Genomic DNA, 27,128 nt, shown 5'->3' with positions numbered 1-27,128 from the left:
GATTTTATCAAGATACACCATTTGTGCATGTTTGTTACTTGTATTAATGAACGAACATCTCTGAAACTAAGCACACCTATTTATTTTATTCTGAGTATGTGCAAATCTTTGCACCTAATTCTATATTTCATGTGTACAAAACAGGCTGTTTAGAAACTCTATCTTTATATATAGCAAGTGCAAAGACTACTGAAACCACCACTTAAAGAAGTTTCCCTGAAACAAGTGTTTAAAAGCTTCTGAAACCAGATATACTGAACCGGTAGGACATAAAAGGATTAAAAGGGATCTTGTTTCATACAGGAAACAAGAGAGAAACTGTCTTTATACAAAACGTAAATGAGTACTGCCACTGTGGTGAAGAGTTAACACCAAGTCTCTTAAGACAGGAGTTCAGTATATTTTTTTATTACAATACAAGGTAAGAGTATATCAATAATGAAACCAAATATGTTTTTGAAGAAGAGTATAAATTCACTGTAAGGTCTGGTCAAACCTGTTAGCTTCTGTTCACATAAGGAAGTCATACATAATTATAATACCTTCATTCAACTGCTGAACAAACATAGTCACACAAAAGAACAAATAACAAGAATATCATAATACATTGTGTACTGTTTAATGAGCTTCCAGGAAAATCCTTTACTCTCGATCCCGTATGTCACTTAAAAAGACAATGTTATCTGTAGAAAGAGAGAAAAGATCTATTGTTGGTGAAGTACAAAGCCACACTCGACCCAGAATCATTATTTTCTAAGTCATGAAGGTGTCATGAACTTCTAAACTTCCTAATGCCTGGCTAGATAAGTGGCATCTACCATTAATATTTAGCAGAATATTTTAGCTGAGTGTTATTTACAGAGCCGAGCAGATACGTGATGTCTAACCTGCAATGATGGTGGTGGCTTGCCGTCTCACGTTGTTCTTGTCCACATACTCTCCGTAGTCAAGCTTCCCCTCGACGAGAATCCGAGACCTGAACAATGATTTTAAATGTCAAATATCTGACAGTTGTACAAAGTCGTCATCATCTGTTGAAGTATTTTAACCTTTAAACCTCGTACAATAAACCATTTCATATAGTTCATTCTCCCCGCTCTCCTGACCCACCCACACACCCCCAAATATCTTAACATTACTACCCTTACTAGTTCGCATTGTCATAGTTTGTGTGAGATTTCAGTTATTGAAGCCTTGTTATATTCTCAAATGTATTACATCGTATTTAAAAAAAACAATCAATGTTTATCATAACAGAAAAAGCATTAGCACTGTTAGACTATGTTTAATCAATGACATTAGCTTTGTTAGACTTCTTACTTAACATTAGTTAAGTTAGCACACAGGTTCTGCAGCTAAAGTTTGCTGTGTACCACGTCTTTAGCCCTGGTTGTGATCGGCCGATCGGTCATGAACTGAGCTGAAACTTCACATTCCTGAGTTTATTTTTTAATAATCGTAAAAAGTACTGACACAAATTCAAATGTATATACATTAGGGAATTTCCCCAGTGGGGGATCAATAAAGTTCATCTTATTTGGTACCACTACATATATAACCAGAAACTCATTTAAAACACTTTAGGTGTACTGCACTGTATACATACCCTTTCTTTACATAGTTATAGGCCACATCTCTTAGACCGGGCTTGAACACTGAGATTCTGTGCCACGTCGTCTTCTGACTGACATCTCCTGTGTACCCAAACGTCACACATTCAACATGAACGAAGGATAGATTTATATTCTTTATATTCTAGTACCACAATTAGAATGCAAACAGAATACAATGATTTCCAATACCCTAACCCTAGCCTTTCTAAGATACTTTTTTTTTAATACCCAATTATATTACTGACCTGTTGCCAATTAACCTCCAGATCTTTCTTTTTAGTAACACTTACTCTTCCAGCCTTTTGTTGTCCCCGTCCCGAATTTTTTTAGACGTGTTGCGGCAATCAAATTCAGAATGACCTTTTTTTTTTTTTCTTAAAATGGTACATTTCCTCAGTTTAAACATTTGATATGTTTTCTATGTTCTACTGTGAATAACATATGGGTTTATGAGATTTGCAGATCATGGCATTGTTTTTTTTTTTTTTTTTTTTACACAGCGTCCCAACTTTTTTGGAATTGGGGTTGTACATTCTGTTTATATACAGTGATTTGTTATTTACAGAGTTGCTAGTTTATCACGTAATCCCAGCACAGATGTATAGAAGCTGACTCAGCTCCACCTCAACCACATCCACTAAAGAAAAGGGTTAACCACCAGACCACATCTGACTCACATTGATTCTCAATGAAGCAGTGACCCTGAAATGGTGGTGCTTGCTGCATGTACGAGTTTATCTGGATTCTTTTTCAGGTTTTTACACTTTCACAGCGTATCAGTTTACTCGCAGCAGCTGGTGTGGAAAGGATTTTGCCAAGCTGCATTTTTAGCCTCAACTCTCACGATTCCGCATGCAGAAGACGGGTTTCAACTGGGTGATTTCTGTCCATCTTGAAAACTAAACTGAGTTCAGTTCAATTCGTTAATAATCAGGTGAATTTGTAGTTATGTGTATTTACTGTCATTTGTTTACAGAACGTCATATAATGAAATGAATTCTTCTTCAAACACCATAGTGTGTGTTACATTTCTATACATTATTTAGAAATCCCACAATACTGTTTATATAATACTGTTTCAGCTACTTAATGAAGCCACAGAGTTAAAAAAAATAAATAAATAAACATTTCTGAACTATTCACAGACAGGATTCAATAATTCAGGGGTTCCCAAACTAGTGGTTTATGAGAGAAACTCACAATCTCTTCTCACTTCATTTATTTTACAAATGAATACTAGAAATTTCGAAGATGGATTTTGTGTGGAATGTTACCAGAAAAACTGCATACTTGTGTACTATTCTAGACTGTTATTGAGTGCTAACACTAACCTGGTTTTTCTATTAAAGTTAGTGTTTAAATCTGAAAAACCTCCCATGTAGCCTTCACACTTACAGAATAGTCTGTTATGCATACCAGTCTTTGAATTTTCTACATTAGTAAACATTTTTGAGTGAAGGTCAGTTTTCGATTTTAGACACAGATCATGACAACAATCACGATGACAGCGCTTTTCAGTGCGTTTAAACTCACTGTGCATGAAATCGCTGAACATTTTACACAGAAAATTCACAATGTCCATTTGGGATCATTTGCTGAAGAAGTTTAGGAACCTATGCTTTAGGGCCAAGTCTACATTATCTATGGGCTGAATGTTTTTGAGTTTTGGATTAAACACATTCAATTAAAGTGACCAGTGAAAAATGTATTAACTGGAGCTGCAACAACTAATTGATAAAATCGATAAAAATCGATTATGAAAATCGTTGTTAACGAATCGCATTATCGATTATTCTGTCTGTGCGCGGTACATTTACTCATTACATTACTTCTGTTCCAAAAACACGCTTAGGAGAGTAAATACTAAAATTGTGTCACAAAAGACGTACTGTACACTTACACTATGCACTGTGTAACCTACCCTCTGGTGGAGATTTTCTAAAACGGGATTTTGTGTGTGTGTGTCAGGTGTTATATATATATATATATATATATATATATATATATATATATAAAGTTTACTTATTATATAAGTATTTACGTAGTACTTTTTATAGATGCAAAAAAAAAGAACCGAATTAAACTACAGTCCTAAATGAGTAATATATATTCTGGTGTGTGTGTGTGTGTGTATTGTCTTCTTTTCAATCGTATATAATTGGATAAACAGTTGTGTAAAGTTTTAGTCTTAAGTTTATATTTGTAACATTCAGTTTGTGGATTTTATTTTAAATAAACGAAAAAAATGGTAGTGAAAGTTTGCCCCTCCCCCATCCGATTAATAGAAGAAATAATCGGCCAACTAATCGATTATGAAAATAATCATTAGTTACAGCCCTATTATCAACTATTGGAACCCCGTAATAAAAATGACGGGTACCACCACAATCACCAAATAAACATTTACAAACCCCACTATGAGAACCAATAGCATCTAGCTGTCAGGAAAATGCAGTACATCATAATACATCTCTTTACCAATTTACAGTTCTGAACAGACCATGAGTAATAATAAATAAATAACATGATTTGAAACTCGCTTGAATATTTTGGAAATTCGAACATAATTTAAGACTTTATAGCAGTTTATAAGAACAACACTGAAACACATACTGGTATAGCAAAACAATAACAAGGTTATACACGTTCCATACTTTTATATGCCAGGACACTACATACAGGTTTACCATCATACCACTAGTGCATATAGAGTATATTTCCATATTTGATATATATTTATTGCATGCTGTTACCTGTCATGGGGATCTCTCCCTCTCCCGAGCGCCACATCTCATTTGTGGCCATAGAGAAAATGGTGACGGGGTTTCTACCTTCAACCTGTCTCATAACAGGGTCCTGGCCCACACGCCCCAGCAGCTGAACCCGGTTAATGGCTGAGAGAGAGACAGAGAAGGAGAAGTACGTATTAATGTATGTTAGAGCAAAATGTGAATAATGGCACCCATGTGTTGACTCAGGATGAATCAAACTACGAGCGGACTAAGAGAGGGTCAGTGCCACACAAGTCAAGTCCAGTTTTATTTACAAATCAATGTACAAAACCAAACCACTGTTCCTGATTAACCATTTAAACATAAAAACATGTGACAGAGTAGTGCACTGGTATAATACCTGACCGCAACAACATCTCTTTACAGATATATTCCTACTTTGCTTGTAATATTCTCCACTCTTCTGGGAAGGTGTGGCTGTGGAGATTTCTGTTCATTTAGCTACAAGAGCATTAGTGAGGTCAGTCATTGATGTCGAGCAAGAAGGAACTGGGGTGCACTCAGTGTTTTGATTAAAGAAGGTGATGATCCCATTACTACTGCTGTCAAGAACCTGTATGGATTTGTCTTAAAAACACAAACTGCAGCACATCCAGCTGTGGAGCTGAAAGTTTTATTTTATTATTAATGCTGCATGTGCCTTACGTCTCACAGGTACAAGGAGTCTAAATGATGTGCTGTTATCGAATAAACATAATGGGACATGTCTCGATTGTATATAATATATATCTGTATATAAGACCAAATAAAGTTTGTTTAAGCTTTTAATGTCAGCATGATTTATTTAAAAGGTACCTAATCACCATGAGAAAACATTTCCCTAAATCGGAATTTTAAAACAGTCGTCATTTCCCTAAATCATGTTGTGATGTCTGGTTTGGTTTTGTGTTTCCCGATTGTGTTTCGGGGTGTTACGCATCTCTCGGCCACAGTACACTTCAACCTCAATGTCAACATCGAACACAAGGTTAAAAAGATCTCTCAACGTTAAGATGGAGAGATCCGATATGCTCTCACAAACTGTTAATATTGGAATCGTTTTTCCATAAAAAATACTGTCTTCTGTCGTCATGGAAACGATTGTGGAAGAACCTGAAACTCACATCTCTCCAAGATGAGACTGGCATCTGTGGATCTGTTCCTGACAATCTGCCTGAATAACTGTTGAATAAAACATTCATGTAGTTATATAAAATAATAATAAGAAGAAGTAGAAACTATTTTATATAGCGCCTTTAAAGCAGCTTCTCAAGGCACTTTACACCATAAGAAAATAAAAAAACACAGATAAAAACACAAAACAAAAAACAGACTTGAATACAAAATGGTTAAAACCATTAAGAAAAAGCTAACCTAAAAAAATGACTATGTACAAAGATATACTTACCAGTGCTGATCCACTCCGAAGCATTTCTGTTTATGGATGGATTTCTGTCTGGTGAATCTACAGGAAAAAATATAAATGATATTCAAAACAAGTAACCTATCATATTCAGCAGAGCGGAATAGGGCTGGGCGATATATCGATATAATATCAATATCGTGACAAATGATTACGCGATACATTTTTCTGAGATATCATTGTGTTTATTCTGATTTTTTTTTTAAACAAAATATTTTTAATAATTAGAAATTAAATGGTACTGAACGGATACTGGAATGGTACTTCTTTGTCTTTGTAGGCATTAAAGTATTGTCAAACTCAGTTTAACATGTTTTTGTGTGTGTGTGTATTTTAGTACTGTTTTGCGAACAGTTTGTTAGCTAAAATACATATCGTGATGCACATCGTGTATCATGTGTTGTAGAAAAGTATCGCGACGATATTTTTGTCACGTCGCCCAGCTCTACTGTGGAACAACAACCAGATTCAATCAAACTGTGATGCTCTAGAAACAAATCTACGTGAGGCACTGGAGAAGCCAAACACGAGCACGGAGGAAACGCTCTCTGGCCCTAAATCAACTATATACTGTGGCAGATCACCTGAACATAGTGACTGCAATTAAACACAGGACCACAATGACAAAATACAGACGACTCTGTGTACTATTGAGATTGGCTGATTAAAAGAGCAGAGATGGACAGAGAGTGAAAACAGAACTGCACTTCTTCTGTGAGTATCAAATAAACAGCCAATTTTGGAAAATCTAGCTTAGAAAATATATCCTCACTTCTACACTCTTACCAACACTGATGAACTGCTTGTCTTATTAGGAGAGAAGAAGAGGAGGAGTACAGTACATGACTAACACAAAGACCTGGCTGTCTTTTGTGCTGTGTGATTATATATTATTATGATTTGTTTTCTTTTTCTATTTGTATACAATTTCTTGTAAATTTAGTGCTGTGGTAATGCTGTAACCATCACAGTAAAGCTCATTGATTTGAACCTGAGAGAGACCATTGCCACATCGCAGCTCCAGGGTCCCTGGATCGATCCCGAGCTCGGGTTACTGTCTGTGTGGAGTTTCACATGATCGTAATCTGTTTGTTTCCTCAGATTTCCCAAAAACATTCCAGTAGGTGGACTGCTATGCCAAATTGCCCCAAGGTGTGAATAAGTGTGACCCTGACCAGGATAAAGTGTTCACTGAAGGTAACTGAACTGCAAGAGATGGCATGAAACAGGAGGGTGAGAGTGAGCGATATATTAATTGAGAAAATGATGGTGTGTGTGTTAGATAGAGGGATAGTGAGGAAGTGATTCATGAATAAGTGTCAAATTATGACCTCAGAGTAGGAAAAGTCCACAATATGCTGCATTGAAGTCCTCCTCGGAAGTTCTGGCGTCCGGGTTTGGAAAGGGTGACGAGATGTGTGTTCGAGTGACATGAGGACACTTCTGTATCATCAGCGACAAGAAGTTTATTTTGCCTAATCTCTGAAATCTTACCGCCTGCTGTAGACATTACATTCATGTTCATGACATTTTGTTATTGTTACTGACGCACACCCAACTCATTAAGTAGGTTCCCATGTTGTAAATACGACATTGTGGTGGCATGTTAATTTACCTTCACCTCTTAATTACAGGTTTCTGACAGGACTTGACTTGAACTCAGCATTCTTTCAGTGATAATTATGCATTATCTATTCAGTTCTTTATGTTCAGTCATTAAGGCAAAATAAAGTTCTTTTGTTGATGACAAAAATAAATAAATAAAGTTTCCTCATGCTGTCCACTTACACCACAAACGTCTAGAACTTGAAGGCAGCATCAGTCTAATATGGAGGCGTCCACAATGAAGTACATAAACATTAAATACAAGATGGATCATTTATAACAATTTTTTTAATGCTATTAATGATTAATACTATACTATAACCTAAATCCTACATCCACTTTTAAATAATGATACACAAACACCAAACTCCTTATCCTGAGCATTTCTAAAGGCATAAACCAAGTCGGGTACTCCAAAAGTTAAAGAAGCAAGTGAATAAATGGGTTCTATGACTGTCAAAAAAGTATATATAAACCTTTGTTTGTTTGTTTGTATAAAATGTTATTGTCTTTAGTTCAGGCATCCAAAGTTATGGTGAAATACCACCACCTACTGGACTGGAATGTGTATAAATGTCTAAGTGATACAGAGTTGGTGACGATATGATTTAGACTAAAGGGTCAACAGGCAATATTTTTTATTTCATACTTGTAAGAACAACCTGAAAGATTTGTAAAACATGATAATATAGAAAGGTTTAAGCACAAGTGTATTAAATCACAGAGAAAACCCTTTTGGAAAACTGACACTTGTTTGTGTTTGGCTGTGTGTCCTGACAGTCATTTTAAATACACTACGCTATGGCCTCTGAAGAGCCTGGGGGTGGAGCTTCACTGAGATGGGTAGGAATAAGGGTGTGGGCTCAAGGAAAATTATAAAATCATTCAAAGGTCGAACCCATGTACTTAACCGTTAATCTTACCTAATGCACCTTTAAGTAGGTGGATTTGACATTTGAAAGACCCTTGAGCCTTCCCACAACAACCCCATTCCTACTCATGTCCACAAAGCTCCACCCCCAGGATCTACAGTGGCCTGTAGAGTCTAGTGTCTACAAAATGACTGACAGGAGCACCCAAAGACAAACAAGCGTTCCACACCGGACATCCGTTTTCTAAACAAGTTTTTTCAAGGCACTTAATACACTTGTGCTGAGGCCATTGCTTAAAACTTAATATCTTATCATGTCTGCATGTCCTCTAGGTTATTCGTATGAGTAGGACATTTTAAATCTTTACTATTTTTTTTAATACTATTTAACTCCTTCAGCTCATCAATGAGCTGATCTGTACACTAAAGACCCATGTCTTTAATTGATATTTTTGGCTTCCCATACCAGACTCCTCATTAAGTTGAACACTTTCTTGCATTTCCTAATTAGTTTTCCAATATGTACTGTGCAAGAATCTAAATGTCTCCACTCTTTCAGATTGTTCTTTATATAACCTCAACCTCAGCATCCACCCCCCTTTCATTACAGTTTTTAACTTTTCAAAGGAAAAACCTAACCCTCACTCTAATGCCCGTTCCTCTATCCAGTTGATAGGTTTTCTGAGACTTCCTTAATGTGCACTGCAAATGTATCCCTCTTTTCCTTAAAGCCTCGTCGTGACCTTCCTATTTCTCCTGGGATCTGCGAAATTCCTCACCGTGGAGGTCAGGTGTTCCATTTGTCTACAACACAAAGTTTGGATGTTGTTCTTCCCACTTCCACTCTGATTGACCTTTGGTCTAAAAAGTCTTTAAGCTTTAGCAGTACTTCATATCCTACACTTTCTCAGCATCCGTAACTACACTTAAAAACGTCCCCCTTGTTTATCTGAGCTTTCCTTATTTCAGCCGTCAGACGTACAGCTTTGGTCTTTGGTCCTTCTTTTCCTGAACAACTCTGGTGGTGTGACAGTACCACATCTCCTTCTCATTAAGACCAGTTCACAATCACCCTGTAACCATTTCATCCATTCATTTACAAACACAAGGTGTTAACACCACTGCACATGTGGTTTTCTGTACTTGAACCTCCCTTTTCATGACCTCACACCCTCCATAAGGTACAGCCTGATTTCCTCCTCAGCTACAACACTTATGCTCAGGAGATTTACACCTAGCACATCTTTTTTTCTCTTCTTTTTCTATACACACTGCTGCTTTGTGTCCAAATTAGTGATGTTTTATGCCTCATCCATCCTGATGCACTCTTCCACTGCATCTTTTAGCTTTTCAGTAAGTTTCAATGGATTCATGGCACCCATGCCTGCTGCATCTTAAAAGTATTTGTGCTCCTCCTTCCTTCTACTCCACACTGACTCCCACACTTAAGTGCTAGAGTTACTGTTTAAATCATTTAGCTCTGCTCTTTGCTTGTATTTTCTAATTTGTAAGTCGCTTTGGATAAAAGCGTCTGCTAAACGAATAAATGTAAATGTAACAGTTAAATTGAACTTACATGTTCGCTGTTGGAATGCACGCTGTTTCCGGTCCGTTCATCAAAATGTTCCGTGCTAATGCATGGCCGACCGGATAGTTCCGTCCTAAACTCAGAGCCGTCAAGCTAACTAATATTAGCTAACGTTACACTTACTCTACTGTCAAGTTGTACAGACCATAAAAATATGTTTAGCAAACTAATAACACGTTAATAATTCCTCTTAAATGTGTTTATTTGTCTGTGTTTATGTGAAAGGTGCGTTCTGAACGCACAGACTGTTCAAACAAACACAATACGGACAAAAGTATGTGGACACCTGATCATCACACTCATATGTGCTTCTCCCCAACACTGTTCCCACAAAGTCGGAAGCACACAATTATACAGAATGTCTTTGTATGCTGTAACATTACAATTTCCCTTCACTGGAATTAAGAGACCCAAATGATGTCCCTGATGTTTTTGGAAGTTGGAAGGAGGTAACAGTGGTACAGTGTCACTAGGTGTGAATATGTGAAGGTGTGAAATGTTGAATGAATGAATCATGAACAATTAACCCTTGTGCGTCAATTTAAAAAAAAAAATAATTACACATAGGTCCGGAGAGGACAATATGTCCCTGTCCAAAAACTGTCATAAATAAATTTTATAAATATCTGTCATAAATAAATTTCCACTTTCACTGACGTTGATTTTTTATAAGGTTTTTTTTTATGTTTGTGTTTTACCAGCATCAGTTCTAATAATAATTACCAAACATTCATTCATTTTTAGAGTTGTAACCCTTTAGATGCTGGTTTGTTTACTTAATTCCACAGATTTATTTATTTTATTTTATTTTATTAGAAAAAAAAGCAAAATTTTCCATATACTAAATGCTAACAGAATTAATTTTCTTGGATTATTACAGTCTTTTATATGTCAGTAATTAACAACAACATTAATTTTGATGCATTCATATTTTTTTATGTAGTGTCAGATTAATAAATAAATAAATAAATAAATAAAACATCAAAACTACCACTCAGATTCAGAAAGGACAAAAATGTCTGTCATAGAAATATTATATATTATCCCCCCCCCCACCACCACTTTATTATTATTATTATTATTATTATTATTATTATTATTATTATTATTATTATTAAAATTCCCATAAAAATACACACTTTTTACAAAATGTATGCTGTTTGCTTTAACACAGACAAAATGACTATATATATATATATATATATATATATATATATATATATATATATATATATATATATATATATATATATATATATATATATATATATTTAACAAATGAAAAAGACAAAAATGTCCATAAGGATGCACAAGGGTTAAGAGCTTAAAAGTGTTTGGGACACAACTGACATCCTGACATCTGCTGGGCAATAAACATATTAACACCATCTCTTGCTCATCCTTAGACCAAATGCATACTTGACTTGTATTGCATTTGATTTGTATTTGTGATTCAGTAGATTTTCTTCTTCGATAAGAAAATGCTTAAATTTAAACTGAGTTCCCAGGTGTTTTCAGGATGTGATGTCACTAAAGCTGCAGATTGGGATGCGTGCTGATCTGATGTAAACCCAGGCTGTCCAAATGGTCTGTTTTTTTCTTTTCTTTCTTATTTTTATGTATCCCAAAATTTCATTACACAGCATTTGAGTCACAGTATTCATAACATCAGACTTTGAGAGCAGAAATATAAAGGCCATACCACAAGATACAAAACACTCATAAGCAGTAAGAATTGGAAAGCTAGATTGGAATTCAGAAAGAAATGCAGAGAGTCACAAAAGTTCTGGAACCAAAGTGATGGAAAGTCCAAAGTGCAGAGAAAGAAAGGATCTGCTCAACATAGAACCTCATCAATGAAGCATGGTGGAGGTAGTGTCATGGCTTGGGCTTGCATGACCGCCTCAGGAACAGGCTCACTAATCTTTATTGATGATGTAACTCAAGATGGTAGCAGCAGGTTTGAGACTGGTTAAGTCAGTCACCAGACCTTAACCCAGTTGAGCAGTATTTCACCTCCTGAAGAGGAGACTGATGGGAGAAACCTCCGAAACAAACAACAACTGAAAGAGGCTGCTGTAAAAGCCTGGAAAAGCATCACAGATGAAGAAACCAACAATTTGTTGATGCCAATGAGTCGCAGGCTTGATGCAGTTATTGCAAGCAAGGGATATGCAACCAAATATTAAATGTTATTTACTTGATCTGAAACAAAAGGTTTTTTTTTGTTGTTGTTTAACAAATCTAGATGTAAATAGCAGGAAATAAAAGTTGAAATCCTAAACTCTTGTCTTATATCTATCATTTGATCTCAAACCCAAATGTATTTGGTGTATAGCACAAAAAATTAATTGGCTTTGCCGTTCCAATAGTTTTGGAGGGGGCTGTATATAGTATATTATTGTGAAATTTGGGCAAAAATGAGTCAGAAACCAGGAGACGGGTGTTGATCTTCAGACTCAGATGTTTATTGCAAACTTGAAGATCAGCTTCAGTAACTTCAGTAAGGTATCACTAGTTTGCTCTCAAACGCAAGAAATGAAAAACTACTTCTTGTTGGAGTTCTTATCACTCGGAAACCATTCACTGCTACTGACGATGGCACTATATGGACAACCTAAAGATCAGTGAGATTACTGTGGATGGTACCACTTAAAAACCATGAAGATGGCTTTGGACTGCAATTGATATGAACAGTTTTGTTACCATGGCTTAGGACTGCAATTGCTATGATAGCTTTATGACTGAAATGCACACAAGTCTCCATCAGTGAACAATTACACAATTACACTTTCTGACCATGTAGTACACAGTTATAGAAGGGATTTATTTATAATTGCACTATCCGGTGTCACCCAGATGAGGAAGGGTTCCCCTTTGAGTCTGGTTCCTCTCAAGGTTTCTTCCTCATGTCGTCTGAGGGAGATTTTCCTTGCCATAGTCGCCTCTGGCTGCCCATTAGGGATAAATTCATAAATGTCAAATTTAAATTCGGAATGTATACATTTCTGTAAACCTGCTTTGTGAAAATTTAACTGAATTGAAAAATACAGCATCTTTAGAAAGAGCCTAGATAGAACAGGCCATGCACAATACGAAACAGAATACCTGAATGAATATAAACTTTAGCAAATGATCTTGGAGTCACAGAAGCAAACAATTAGAAGTAAATATTTCCTTTATATACACAACGTAGGCCTAAAACACATCCTGTATGAACACAGACTATGTTTAATTGTGTTGATGTTGCTGTTGCAGTTTGACAACAAAAGCTCTTCACTCTTATCGACAACGCTTATCCTGGTAAGAGTATCCTTGTGAAAAAAGTGTTATTCTAGCTTTCTTCACACAGTATGACAGACCTTAAATTACTCTGCCCTACTACTTATTCCCCACAATTGGCAAAGCACATAATGCACCAGTTATGGATCCATGGTCATCAGTTAATAAATAAATAAATAAATAAAAAAACACCAATTTATTCAGGGCTTACAGGATATCTGTACAAATGTGTTTGTGAGACAGATGTCTGTAAACAGTCCTCATGATTAACAAAGGTTCATAGTTCAGGGCTTGTCGAGCACCAGGCTGAGCAGCTGGGAGAGGAGATGCTGTGCTGGCCTACTAATGGGATAGTGAGAGGGAAGCTTGTCCTCTAGCCCAGATTTTCTCACATAATACCTAAAAAAAGAAACAGTATGTGAAATGTTAGAAGAAGTCACTCAATAAACTCCATAAACATATTTCAAATCTCCTAAATGAATAATTTGTTATCAAGAACTAAGAGTGAAAAACAAAGAGTAGAGTGACATCTGGTGGTTTGTGGACATTACAACAGCTGTAAAGTCAAGACATAAAATAAAACTTCATTGATTTCATATAAAATTTTACAGGTGAAAAATTAACGGACAAACCAACATGAAGTATGTTATTAATCTGTTGTTTAATCACCATTAGCTCTCAGAACAGCTTCAGTGCATCATGGCATAGATTCTACAAGTCTCAGGAACTGTGCTTGAGGATTGTACGCCATTTTACTAAAAGATATTGCCTTTTGATGGTGGTGGAGAGCATTGTGTAACACGGCAGTTCAAAATCTCCATCCATCCATCATTTTCTGTACTACTTTTCTGGCAGCCAAATCACTGCAGGGCACCGTCGCGCACACACTCACACACACTACGGACAGTTTGGAAATGTCAATCAACCTACAGCGCATGTTTTTGGCCTGGGGAAGAAACTGGATTACCCAGAGGAACCCGACAAAGCACAATAGAGATGTTTCATCACAGAATAAAGTTGACCAGTCATAATAATTGCGTATTGAATTGGCAGGAAAACTGCTGCCCACCATGTCATCTATCTGCAAGTGCACCAAAAGCTGATGAACAAGTGTATTAATTATGATCTTCTGATTATCAGATCCTTAAAATGGTTCAAGTTTAAGTTCACTTTACTTTTCATTTCCACCTACATCTGGAACAGTACACAGTGAAACAAAACAACGTTCCTCCTTGACCACGGTGCTACATAAAACAACACACTAACCACGAGACGGCACAGAGCTAGATAAGATCTACACATTTTTACATAAAGTGCACATGCAAACGTGTGTTAACAACACAGGACAGTACAGTCACTACTCAAACAGATTTTTTTTTGCAGTTAATTGTGATCTCGTGATTATCAGTTCATTAAAATGGTGCAGTATGATAATCTGAAACAGTCAAACTCCTTTCAGTGTCTTGGACAAGTTTGAAGCATTGGATCTCATTGATCATGTGGAAATCTTAATTTGATACAAGTTTCAATAAACAATTTTGATGGCTTTGATGCATCTTCAGTTTCACTAGTACTCATATGAAGAGCTTGGTGTAAAATGGTTGATTTTCTGATCAATTAACAAAACACATGACTAGACAGTTCAACATTTATATCTGCATCCTGTATATCAGCCTACATTTGCTCATCTAGGCTTGGAATAGCCTGAACGCCATCTTATAAGACCAGCCAGCCTCAACAGTCGTTCTTACCTGAACTCTTCTTTGAGTTCTGTTATAATGTAGGAGTTCACACAGGTGTTGTGCTGCATGCAGGTCAGGAGCAGGTAGCACCGCTGGTACAGGAGGACAGCCTGGAATGGGCTCAAGGGAGACTCAGACTGTTTCAACATAACAAAATAAGCATGGATCACTCTGGTATTCAAACTGCTTTTCCCAAAAGAACCACAGTCTAGTATATATTAGTATCCATCATCATCTATTTACCAAAAATGACAGTGCCAGAACCACACGCTGGGCCTGATAACCCATAAACAGGAGCTAAACACAAATAGACCAAAAGTCAGTGAATCTAATGAATAGCTAGTTTTACTTCCAGAATGAAAAAAAGCGAAAAGTGTCAAAGAGACTTACAAAGAAAGGATGGGCTTTAAGTGTTTGAAAAACCCAGGCCACACTCAGAAAGTGTCCTACATTCGGGATGCGACTCGTCTTTAATAAAAACAAATCAGGAAGGCCGTATCAGTCCATGGATTAATGTACTAGGGTTATATACATATAATCACAGCATTACAACTGAGGAGTGTTTAAATGTGTGATGGCATAACTTACTTTCTGGCAGAACATCACCACCTCAAAAAGCAGAACAGATGCTGCATCCAGATACTCCGCTTGTAAGACATGTAGCTGTGACGCACGCACACACACACACACACACAGACACACACAGAGAGTTGAAAATGGCACTCAGAGTCATTGAGTATAACAGAATTACAAATATTTTTAAAAAAGAAGATAAGTGTCCTGTCTTACCTCTGTGTGAGATGGAGAATTGCAATTATGAGACTTTAGCTCTGGATCACACACTAAAGCCAAGAGCAAGGCTGCTGTCACGCTTCCCCTGGAACACATTAAAGGTGCCTCATATATATATATATATATATATATATATATATATATATATATATAAAAATAACTACAATATTCTATAGTCAGTGAGGTTACTCACTGCATGGATGTTAGTATCTTAAATCGAGCAGGTCCTTTCTCCGTCTCACCAAACATCAGGCTCATGGTCTGAACCACTAACATGGAAAGCCTGGAGGCCGACACACAGCATTGTAACTCATCAGTTATGTGATTACGGTGTTCTGTTCGAGTCAACGTGAGTCACTGCTAATAATTCTATATGCTGTGTAAGTACAGATCAGTAATATTAGGTTATATTTTATATAAATTTTTACTTTGCAAAACTGTACAATTTGCTACAAATTTAAATGCGCCTTTCATTGCTAAATAGTGATCTGAAGAGGGATAACAGGACCTCTTTCATCCCCTTATCATTTTGTAGAACAGATTGCAGACCACGGAACGTCCTCCTGGACCTAAGGGGATTATCGAGTCACGCACAGTGTCGGACTGTATCTAATTCAGCCCCCTGAGTACTACTGGACGATTCTCACGGTATTAATTGTGTAACAGGTGAAGCAGACTCACAGTAGTCTGTCAGCAGTATGTAATCTGTCCTGAGAGAGCTGCAAGCTTTTAGCCAGCGTCTTCACCAGGAATGGATAGAGCTCAGGTGACTGTACCACACACACACACACACACACACACACACACACACACACACACACACTAAATGTAAATACAAAAATTAAGTATGTTATCACTTCATCACACTACTAGCACCTTAAGCAAAATGGAAATCTTATTTGAAAAAGAATAAAAGATGCAAAGCCTATCATCCTCACTCCGGGCAATTAAGTACTCCAGAACCTATTTTAGATGTCAGAAACATCTTGTAAATGAAACTGATGCAAAGTGTGAAGGATTTGCTCAGGCCATTTCATAATAAATATGGCTATCAAACATGTTCCCTCGCTTGTCTATCTTCTACACCCAGTGTGATGTGTGTAGTAAAACCATCCACTCCTAGGGGCTGATATCGTACCCTCCAGAAGAGTGTTTTGACGGCGGGGTTGTGATGTGCAGCGGTACAGAGCTCCTGAAGCAGCAGGTACAAACTCTCCAAGCTGAGCTCGTCCTGTAACAGCTCCCCACTCAGCTGACTGAACAGGTGGCACGTCCGCTCCCAGCTACAAATAAAGAAGGGAAATAAACATAAACGTAAACAAACAAAATAGTCGTGCGGATACGAGTGTATGGCACGGAGTGAAGCAGGGAAACACGCTGCTACCTGATTTTGTGTTGGTGTTTCTTGGACGAGGGGGAGGACGACACGGTGCATGTCCTCAGCATCAGTGTGGATCTCTGTGATAGCACATTAGATGGACATTGAACAAGCTTGAAATGAGTTAAAATGCATGTGTTTAATAATCTTATATTTTTGTTTAATTATAATATTATAACAGGAAATACTAAATAAATTGTACTATATTCAAGATATTTTCACTTGCTAAGATGATGTTTTTTGCACTGTAGATAAAACTGCAGTGTGTCAAGTATACTGTATATATCTATGTATATATGCACAGTATATATAAAGGAACTATTTTACTTTTCATATATTTACCTTTTTAAGTGTACTTGAAGGGAAGTACACTAGATGCCAAGTAAACAATTAGTTCTTTTTTAGTGGTAGTTTGAATCCAGTATTAAACAATTTGTTCAGAATAAATATTAACACACATTTTAAAATTGTAACCTGAGAAGAGGTATTGATCTCCATCTACCCAAATCGATATTCATCTGATTTTACTGTGCAGCACATTTGTCTGTATAAATAAAAGTCACGAAACGAAACAGTAAACAAAAGTTAGGTTTTAAAGCTAGCTTGTGGCTTCCTAAGCAATGCAGTGGAAAAATATTGTGTCTTTTCACCTTCACTTGTTAATCACAAAATTCTCCCATCTTATGAAGTTACATGAGCAGTGTGTCAGTTTCTTGTGTTTCAGAGGAATTCAACCCAGAGTGCTAGATTTATGTGATATCTGATGGAATAGCTAGCTTTAAACCACTTAAAGTGTACTTTCAATTCACTACTAATGGAATAAACATGATAAGTGTTGGCTCAGTGGTTAAGCCTCTGTGTTACTAATCAGAGGGTCAGGGGTTCAAGCTGACACTGCTGGGCCATTATCTCTTTTTACCACAGGCCATTTTTTTTCCCGCCTGTTTTCTGGGTGCCGGTGTTTTATGAATTTATTTGTGATGTCACACTCCACAGTAATGGTTAATGGCTTATAACATAGTAGACATTTAGGGCTTTAAGAATGAGCTTTTTATTTATTTATTTATTTATTTATTTACCTAGCCTACTAGGGTTACATTTTATATTATATTGTGGCAGTTGTATAATGGTGTTTTGCTATCAAAAAAGCTTTAGTGCTGTCCATTTTATCTCTGTACCAGTGTTATTGTGGAGAGGTGTGTATTGTTTGCCCAGCAGGGGGCTCACACCCCTGACATTTCCCATCGCCCTGCTCACCAGCAGCTAAACACAGAGTCATGATACTCTACACACAGCAACCCAACAGTGTCCTGATTAATCATGTGTAGTATAAGAAATAGCAAACTGAAAGTATGATATTTTATTATTATGCTATATACTATGAAAAAGTATGTGAACTTTCTTGGGAGTTGTTATTTTTTCTAGCAGATCAGCCACACAGGGCATGACTGGGAAACAAGAATGTATATGTGTTTGGTAAACAGCTGTAACCACCAGTCACTAACCAGACGCCCACTACAATGTGAGTGGGTTGTATTGGGATAGAGATAATCCTAAACACAAGTTTATTAATTAAAACAACTTAAACCGACGTAATGATCCGCCTTGGTATCTCTTACCATGATATAACTGTTCCAGGATCTTTGCAGGTGAACATATATTTGTGATGTGAGCATCACAGCATACAGATGAAGCTCAGCCTCTTTCTTCTCTTCTTCCTCTATTTTTTTCTCTTTTTCCCCAGCTACTCCTTTTTTCATTCTGGCCAGAACAGAGCTCTTACTCTTTCTTTTGCCCTTGCATCCATCTCTGCCGTCTCTGAAATATGGATGCAGTGAACACTAAGTGTAGGATATTCAGTGCAACAGCCAAGTACACCTAGCAGGCAATAAGGACCATAGACATGAATACTGAAATCATATGTATATTATTTCCAATTTACTGCAAATAAGGTTTTCAATTCATACTTTGATTTTTTCATGCTGTCTAAAGCTATATGTGAGAGAGTACTAATATAAATGAACACTGATCATAGTTTCAAACCTTATTATGCAGTGAAGTAATAACCCAATACCCCAAAACACTGCACTTCAGTAAAGAAACAGGGAGGATTATGAATGAACTCAGTTAGTTAGCATCATCACTAAATAAGCACCACGGTTTTGGACCAACATGTCCAATACATCCAGTACTGGATGACATGATATCCATAAATGAGCAAGATTTTTTAATGGTTAGCTACCTGATTAGTTATTTGGGATGACAGGAGGATACCAAGTTACATATTCATGGAACACTTTATTCTACCCCTCTAATATGTTCTCTAGCCTTCTCTCCATCTCCCGGCGACTGCTTCCTATCCTTGGTGATGGTGACAAGCTCTACACACATATGTTAATCTGGAGCTAATGGCCTCCCCAGGGTGGAATGAGACAAAACACTTGTGAATCAAAGTGATAATCATACCCATGCACTCCGCAACTCATCTCAACTATAAACACAGATAGACACAGAGGAACTGAGGTGAGCGAGCACTACTGTGGCAAGCAAGGCTTTTTTATTGTTGAGGACTTCCTGCTTCACTTTGTGCCCTAGGAACTGTGAAAATGACATTAAACGATGGTAAGAGAATGACTTTTTCCCAGTGTGGTATGTCATAATCAGTGGATATAAAGCATCTACACACCTTTGTTAAAACTGCAGTTTTTTTGTGAGTTAAAAAATAAAAACAAGAAAAATCATGCCAGTTCTTTTCCCACCTTTTTTATGTGATATAGCAACCAATAAAAATGGAAAACTTAAAAATAAAAATTAACCTGGTTAAATAAGTGCTAACTAAAACTGTGTTAAAGCTTCTTCTTGCTTGTAATACAGCACTCAGTGTTTTTGGGTAAGAGTCTACCAACTTAGCACATCTTGATTTGGCAATTTTATTCCACTCTTGCAAAAATGCTCCAGATCTATCAAACTGTGAGGGAATCTCCTGTACACAGCCCTCTTCAAGTCATTCCACAGGTTTTCAATAGGATTTAGATCTGGACTCTGACTGGAACATTCCAAAACTTTGAATGTTGAAGGTGAACATTTTCTTCATCTTCATCTGTCTAACAGAGGCCAGCAGGTTTTGCACCAAAATAGATTGGTATTTGAAGCTATACATGATTCTCTCTATATCTTGAGCCCCAGTCCCAGCTGAAGAAAAGCAGCCCCATAGCATGATGCTGCCACCACCATGTTACACTTTGGGGTGATTTAGGCGGGCTTGGGTATTTTTTCTTTTTCGTGACAAATGGCTTCCCTCTAGCCATGCTACCCCATAGCCCAGACATGTGCAGAATATGACAGATTGTTGTCACATGCTGAGTAATCAGCACTTGCCAGATATTCCTGCAGCTGCTTTAATGTTGCTGTAGAGATCTTGGCAGCCTCCCTGATAAGTTTTCTTCTTGTCCTTTCATTAGTTTTGGAGGGGAATACTGCTTTTGGTAATGTATTCTCCAATTGTTGAAGATGGCCTTCACGGTGTTCCATGCTACATCTAATGTTTTGGATATTCTTTTGTACAACTCTCTCAATCAGTACCATTGACAATGAAATCCTGTACATGCTTTGTAAGGTCTTTGGCTTCAGCAGGAAGATGATGTCAAGAAAATTGTACAGAAATGGCTGATCTTTATTTGGAGTTCATCAGAATCACTTCACTGATGACAGGTGTATGATAATTATTTTTGAACATGAGTTTGAATGTGATTGGATAATTTTTTTTTTTCCCTTAAAAAGTTTTTATTGCTTTTCACTTGAATTTGGTTGGTTGCTGCATCACATTAAATGTGGGAAAACATCTGACATGATTTACCTTGATTTCAGTTTTTTCCGCATCACAAAAATTTTACTCAGGGGTGTGTAGACTTCTTAAATCCACTGTATCATTGTTTCCAGATTACAGTACATCTGAACCTACATATTAATGGCTAGAGTGCATGTAGTAAATTTGTAGCAGATTCATGCAATTCAAAAGACCAATGTAGTTGTTAGATGCTGTTTTTTTTTCCTGGAGATATACGCATGTTAAAATGTGAGATTGGGTCTCACTGATATGAGTGGATTGAATAAAATGATAAACTACTCATATTAACTGAATTTCCTATTAATGAGTTAAAAACAAGTGAAACATGAGGAGACATAATAGCACCAGCAATAGAAACAGGATAACCTTATGAAGCCGACTGTATTGTACTATCACACTGCACTCATTAAAAAGTCATCGGTAACTTGACCAAGCTACTCTTCTCTTCTCTCTTCTCCTTCTCTCTCCTTGCTGCTCTCAGCTTTATCACTCACGTCAAACAAGACCCTGTGCAGGTAATTACATTTTAATCAAGTTAAATTAAATACGAAGTCCAGGCAGTGATATGTGTGTGTGTATATATATATATATATATATATATATATATATATATATATATATATATATATATTATATATATATATTAGAATACACACACACATGAGTGTGTATACTAATAATCTCCTTTATCCCCTTAATCATCTTGTATTCTTTTTCTATTCAGCTTTTCTCTACTGCCTACTTGCACCACAAACACCCTTCATGTCTTTGTCTCCAGGCCAACATTCACCCTCCCCTTCTGATGCTCTGCCTCCCAACGGGGGGTCAGAGCTGGTAATAAACAGTTGTGAAAAACCCGGCTATGCTTGTACAACAACCATAAAGCACTACAGTCTCCCTCAGCACATGTACAGCGACAGAGAAAGAGACGAAGCGTGAGAGTAAATCCTACAATTTGAATTTAGGACAAAAAAACAACAACACAATGATAACACTAACCTTTTGTTGGTCTGTTTGCACGGAACAGTTTTGGTTTCTCAGTTTCGTTTCCAAGCAGCAACATTAAACCACTACATTGTATTTACAGTAGTTGGTGGATAGTTGGTCTTTAATTAAATAGCTAATCATGACACACATTACATTTGCTAGGAACTGTACTGACTGACTGTACTTAGGCCCAGTCAGATTAATATGGCTCTGCATCAGCTACAGGATTAATCCTATCTTGATCGCTGTATTATTATTCAAAGTCAAAAGCTGCGGGTTTAAATCCTGTCTCCGTAAGCAGCTAAAGCAGGCCGATGACACACATTGTCGTGATCAGGCTTGTTCTTTCAAGCGATTGTACACAAGTCAATCAGTAAAAACATGTGAGGTGGAGATAAGCAAGCAGAACAACAGAAAGTCGCTGTGGTTGTCGGAGAGGGGACGGGTTTGTTGATTGGCAAATGTTGTGCATCAGTACAGTATTGGGGACTGACCGAGTGAGACATAGGGTGCTTCAAAGTAATAGTAAAAGGCACTTTAAACATAGTTAAAGTGTCCTTCAGAACAAGCTATGTGCATGTTCCAGATAAATAACAGATAAAGAACATTAATAAAAAAAAAATCTACAGCACTTATAAAACTGCACTTCAAGATATTGAGATAAAAGAATTCAAATACTTAAATGTGTTTGTGTGTAAAACATCACAAATTATATTTTATAGCTACTGAAAAATTTGTCTCAAACATTACATCAACCCTGTTACCTGAACACATTAACCCATAAGAATACACTTATGAAATATTTGGAAGATTCCACAAGTCACAAGCTCAACAGGAATTTCCTGAAGATCTGGGGAGATGGTTAACCAATTGCCCTTTGGGGACAAATAAAGTGGAAGTGAAGAGGAAGAAGAAAAGTATGTTCTCACACTTAAAATCCATCACTGTTACCCAAATTATAGATTGGGTAAGCATGCTATGCTAAAAGTCAGGGATTGCCAGCGAAGAAACCTTGTAAAAAAACGAGATATTCTTGCCTGAATGGGTTAACACATTTTTGAATGGCACCCCAATCATGGAATCACCCAATGAGTGTGTGACTGGGAGTTGAAGACTTAGCGAGTGAAGACCATACCTATTCCAAGATGGAGACCTACTCCCGTCAGCATCCTGCTGAACCCTGCTGATTCCTGTGTGAGATTGGAATAGATCATTGGTATAGAAAACAAACTATTCATATTTTCCTAATATTTTGTACTTTATTACTGGCCTACTGTCATAATTATTGTCACCCTTCCTAAAATGAGCAAATGTGAACATATAAAATAGATAACAATTCATTTTGTTTTTGGGTTTTAATGGGGGGGGGGTACTTACAGTAATGTTATGTAAACAGGACTAAAAGGTAAATTATGAACAAACCCTGGCTTAGTAGCTGTCAGAGTTATACTGTGTATTGAAATGTACTGTACATGCTCTAACTGCGATGGTCAGCAACTTTGATAACAAGATTAAATGGGTGTATGACATGCCAATGGGATATGATAAATCTAATGATCAGCACCTTGATTAATGAGATTACATGGATATATCACACAGCAGTTATAAAAGCACAGGGAGAAATGCTGTATTTGCCATTGCATTAGTTTAGTATATGCATTAAAGCCATTTGATCATGTCCTTCATTTGTGGCAGGTTACAAATATTTAATAAATTTGACAAAACCTCTCTGCTAAAGCCTGCTGTCTTACCCTCCAGAGAGCAGCTGTGTTCATAGTTGTCTTGTTGACAGGGTGTGGCAACAAACTGAGGCTTGGTCAGGGCAGACCCATTGTTTCTTGAGCCATGTTTCCCAACATCCTTTGCATGTGTATGCACAACACGTATATGAAGTGACTGCTCTTGGTCTTTGCCACTAAGGAAGTCTGGTAGATCATTGATCTGTGGGTATAGTCTCATAATTTGTCATTCATTCATTCATTCATTCATTCATTCATCTTTATCATGGTCAAGGTTATCATATATCCAGAGTCTACCCGGGGAACATTGCGCGGCACTGGGTGAATACACACTAGATGTAAGAAAAATAAGAGACCACCCTTTCATTCATTCAATTTTCCATACTGGAAATAAACCATGCAAATTTCTTTCTCATGTGCATCTAAAATGTCTAAGGGAGAGTTTTCAGAGGAGATTAGATTCAAGATAATCCACTTGCATAAGGAAGAGTGAAGTCATAGGATAATAAGTGAAAAAATAAGAGTTTCGAAATTGTATTAAAAGATATAAAGAAACAGGGTGCGTGTGTGTGCGTTCATGGACTGACAAGTCTAAATTTGTAATCTTTGGAAGTAACAGAAGGCAGTTTGTACACCACTGAATCAATGAAAGACTCACACAAGCATGGTGGAGCTTCAGTGTAAGTGTGAGGATATACAGTATAACCACATCTGGAGTTGGTGAGTTGTTTTCGATTGAAGGAATGCCGATTGGGAAGAATTTCATTCTACAGCATAATAATGACCCCAAGCACACGGCTATGATACACCAAGACATATTTATCAAACAAAGAAGCTCCTGGTGTTCTCAGAACAATGGACTGGCCACCTCAGAGCCCAGATCGCGTCATCATTGAATGTGTTTGGGATCACTTGGATCACCAGAACTGGAAAATGCAACCAACGACTAAGACTCAACTTTGGAGGTGTTTACAAGAAACATGGAACTAATAGTCATTTACATAGTTGTTGAGGCTTCAGTGCATTTTTCTGTTAATATTATACATTCTGCATTTTGCCTGATGCTCAAAAATGAATAATTTGTATTTAATGCCAATTTTAACTAGAAATTAAATGAAGGAAAGGGTGGTCCCTGATAGTCTATTTAGGTAGTCCACTGATTAACTGTATAAAATAGGGTAATATTAATTTATATTAAGATGCTTTGAACAACACCTTTCTGTAATTTGTGGCAATGTCATAATAATTCGTGCTCACCATATACTTAATTTTGGCCTTGAAAAATTGTACTGCTCGTTTACAAAACGATACAATTGGGCTTGTACTCCTCGTTTACAAAAGAAGGTCTTAACATAACATCCATTTACTAAACTATAGGTTATTTTACCTTGTTGCTCAGGTGGTACCATCAAGGGTACATCATTTGTTCCTTTAGTATGTATCGTTTACCTGGGAAGGTACATGTGGTGTACCTTTGGCTTTTAGAGTACAACATCAGTGGTCTTTAAGGTCCAATTATGTACCATTCAATTATTTTTAGGTACACTATATTCATGTCCCTAAGGAACCCCATAGGGAGCTATGGCATTTGCTAAAGAGAAATTAGAATTTAAATGCAAAAATCGTAATTTGAAAGTTGTTATTTTTAAATTTGTATCATACCATCTGAAATTGAAGTTTGAACTTGAAATCGAAGCTGAATTTCAGGGTGTGCGATTGAAATAAAATAAAAAAGCCGTTGAAACTGATCCTTTTTTGAATTTCAAACATACATGCATACTGTATAAACAATATAAGCATGAAATTCAGTTTCAGATTTCAGATTGCTCTTTTTGCAAACCATGAAATTCAATTTCAGTTTAAAATTCAATTTCAGATACACTGATACAAATTCAAAACAATAATATTCAGATTCAGTTTTTTTTTTTTTTTTTGCATTCAAGCAGGCCTTTGATTCAGTTTGGGACTTAGCCCACACGTTCAGCACTGCACTACAAAAAGACGTATCAATCTGTTTTTTTCCTTGTTGCTTGGTGTGCTTCCATCACTAGTACATGTTTCTGCCTTTAGTATGTACCTGTTCCTAACAACCAATCACTGATCAACATTGCTTGTCCTGCCTGCACACGTCTACTTGGTTTTAGACTCTCTTCTTGGAGATCGAAAGAAAGGTGTGTTATTCCATCCATAACCAATCTTTATGTCATTATTTTGTAAATATGTCAATAATCCGGTGGTTCCATGTCCAACAACAACTTTTTTTTTTAAAAAAGAAATAAGTTATAATCTTTAATAATTACTGTGTAAACTATTAATCGAATGTTAATTGATTAGTAATTAACGATTCATTAGTCATTCCTTAAGGACGACTGAAGTTTTAGTCTAAAAAGCTAGTTAAAACTAGTAAACTCACCCCAGCTGAAAAAAACAAAACAAAACAATATCCCTCATAGAAATTGTAATAGTTTTAATGGTTATAATGAGAATTGTATTGGTTTTAATGGAAACTGTAATGGTCCCTGTTGGTCTCCTCTACGGGTCATTTGTTGCCTTCTACTGGTGGCATGTTATGTCTAGTGGATACCATTAAAGACCAATTATGGTAATGTTAATGGCTTTAATGGCATTTGTAGTAGAAACCAATAAAAAAAAACTGTGATGGTTTTTAATGTTTGGGTTTTTTTTACCCCAGCAGGGACATGTACAGTATCTTCCTAGTGGGGAAAACATACTAAAAGTACAAGAACAACAACAACAACAACAACAACAAAATCATACTGAAGATGCCCTCTGACAGAACCACCCCAGCAACCAGCAGCAGTACAGTTTAGGACTTTTATTTCTGAGTGTGAGCTGAACATAGTTTTATTTGCCCTATTCTGTGGGACTGTTGCACTTACCAGCTCGATGTGCACAATCACACTGAAGTGGAGAGCCCTGTGGAGTGTGCGTGGGTGAAACTCGGTCAGGTAAATGGAGTCGTCGGTGAGCACAGCGTGCATGAACACCTTGTCGAGTTCCTCTGACACGACTACACACGCCTCGTAGTACCGGACCCGCTCGTACACGTCCCGCTGAGCAGTTCTCTTCAGAAACGTCTCCAGTTTGCTGTTGCGCCGACAGAGAGGAGTGTCCGAGACGGGACTGGCCATGGAGAACACCTGAGTCAGCTCCTACACCCGACTATAATCTACTCCCACACAGCTCAGCTCATTTACTGTGCCCCCCCACACACACACACACACACACAGAGAGAAATACACCGCATCACCGAGTTTTACACGGACCTCTGCTCTGAAAGACTGTACACTGCTCTGTAGGGACACACACTGAATACTGCTGTCCCTAAAGTGTCTCTCATAACTCAGGACACACACACAGAGAGAGAGAGAGAGAGAGAGAGAGAGAGAGAGAGAGAGAGAGAGAGAGAGAGAGAGATAATGTGAAATAAACAAACATATCAAAACGTACATTTGAATGCTGTACAGAG

At 37.1% G+C, this 27,128-nt stretch overlaps 2 protein-coding genes across 2 annotated transcripts; both read right to left on the bottom strand.

Annotated features, from left to right (window-relative positions):
• Positions 1 to 392: 392 nt before the first annotated feature.
• Positions 393 to 9,990, bottom strand: ssbp1 (single-stranded DNA binding protein 1). Its single transcript, XM_017494871.3, has 7 exons — positions 9,860 to 9,990; positions 5,793 to 5,849; positions 5,509 to 5,566; positions 4,367 to 4,507; positions 1,607 to 1,694; positions 888 to 976; positions 393 to 683 (listed from the first exon to the last, which is right to left on the bottom strand). The coding sequence occupies exons 2-7, from the start codon at positions 5,814 to 5,816 to the stop codon at positions 643 to 645; spliced, it is 441 nt and encodes a 146-aa protein (XP_017350360.1). The 5' UTR covers positions 5,817 to 5,849; positions 9,860 to 9,990; the 3' UTR covers positions 393 to 642.
• A 2,352-nt stretch (positions 9,991 to 12,342) lies between these two features.
• Positions 12,343 to 27,002, bottom strand: c19h12orf56 (chromosome 19 C12orf56 homolog). The gene is made up of 14 exons (XM_017494844.3): positions 26,539 to 27,002; positions 23,651 to 23,840; positions 23,035 to 23,089; positions 18,685 to 18,883; positions 17,072 to 17,145; positions 16,826 to 16,970; positions 16,369 to 16,457; positions 15,881 to 15,970; positions 15,685 to 15,772; positions 15,484 to 15,558; positions 15,286 to 15,363; positions 15,139 to 15,192; positions 14,905 to 15,032; positions 12,343 to 13,552 (listed from the first exon to the last, which is right to left on the bottom strand). Exons 1-14 carry the CDS (start codon positions 26,788 to 26,790, stop codon positions 13,438 to 13,440), a joined length of 1,632 nt encoding a protein of 543 aa, XP_017350333.1. The 5' UTR covers positions 26,791 to 27,002; the 3' UTR covers positions 12,343 to 13,437.
• Between the last annotated feature and the right edge of the window lie 126 nt (positions 27,003 to 27,128).

Source organism: Ictalurus punctatus, chromosome 19 (assembly GCF_001660625.3).
Source record: "Ictalurus punctatus breed USDA103 chromosome 19, Coco_2.0, whole genome shotgun sequence".
NCBI classification, from domain to species: domain Eukaryota; kingdom Metazoa; phylum Chordata; class Actinopteri; order Siluriformes; family Ictaluridae; genus Ictalurus; species Ictalurus punctatus.
The sequence above is the reverse complement of the archived record's forward strand: the minus strand, read 5'-3'. Positions and strand labels throughout refer to the sequence as shown.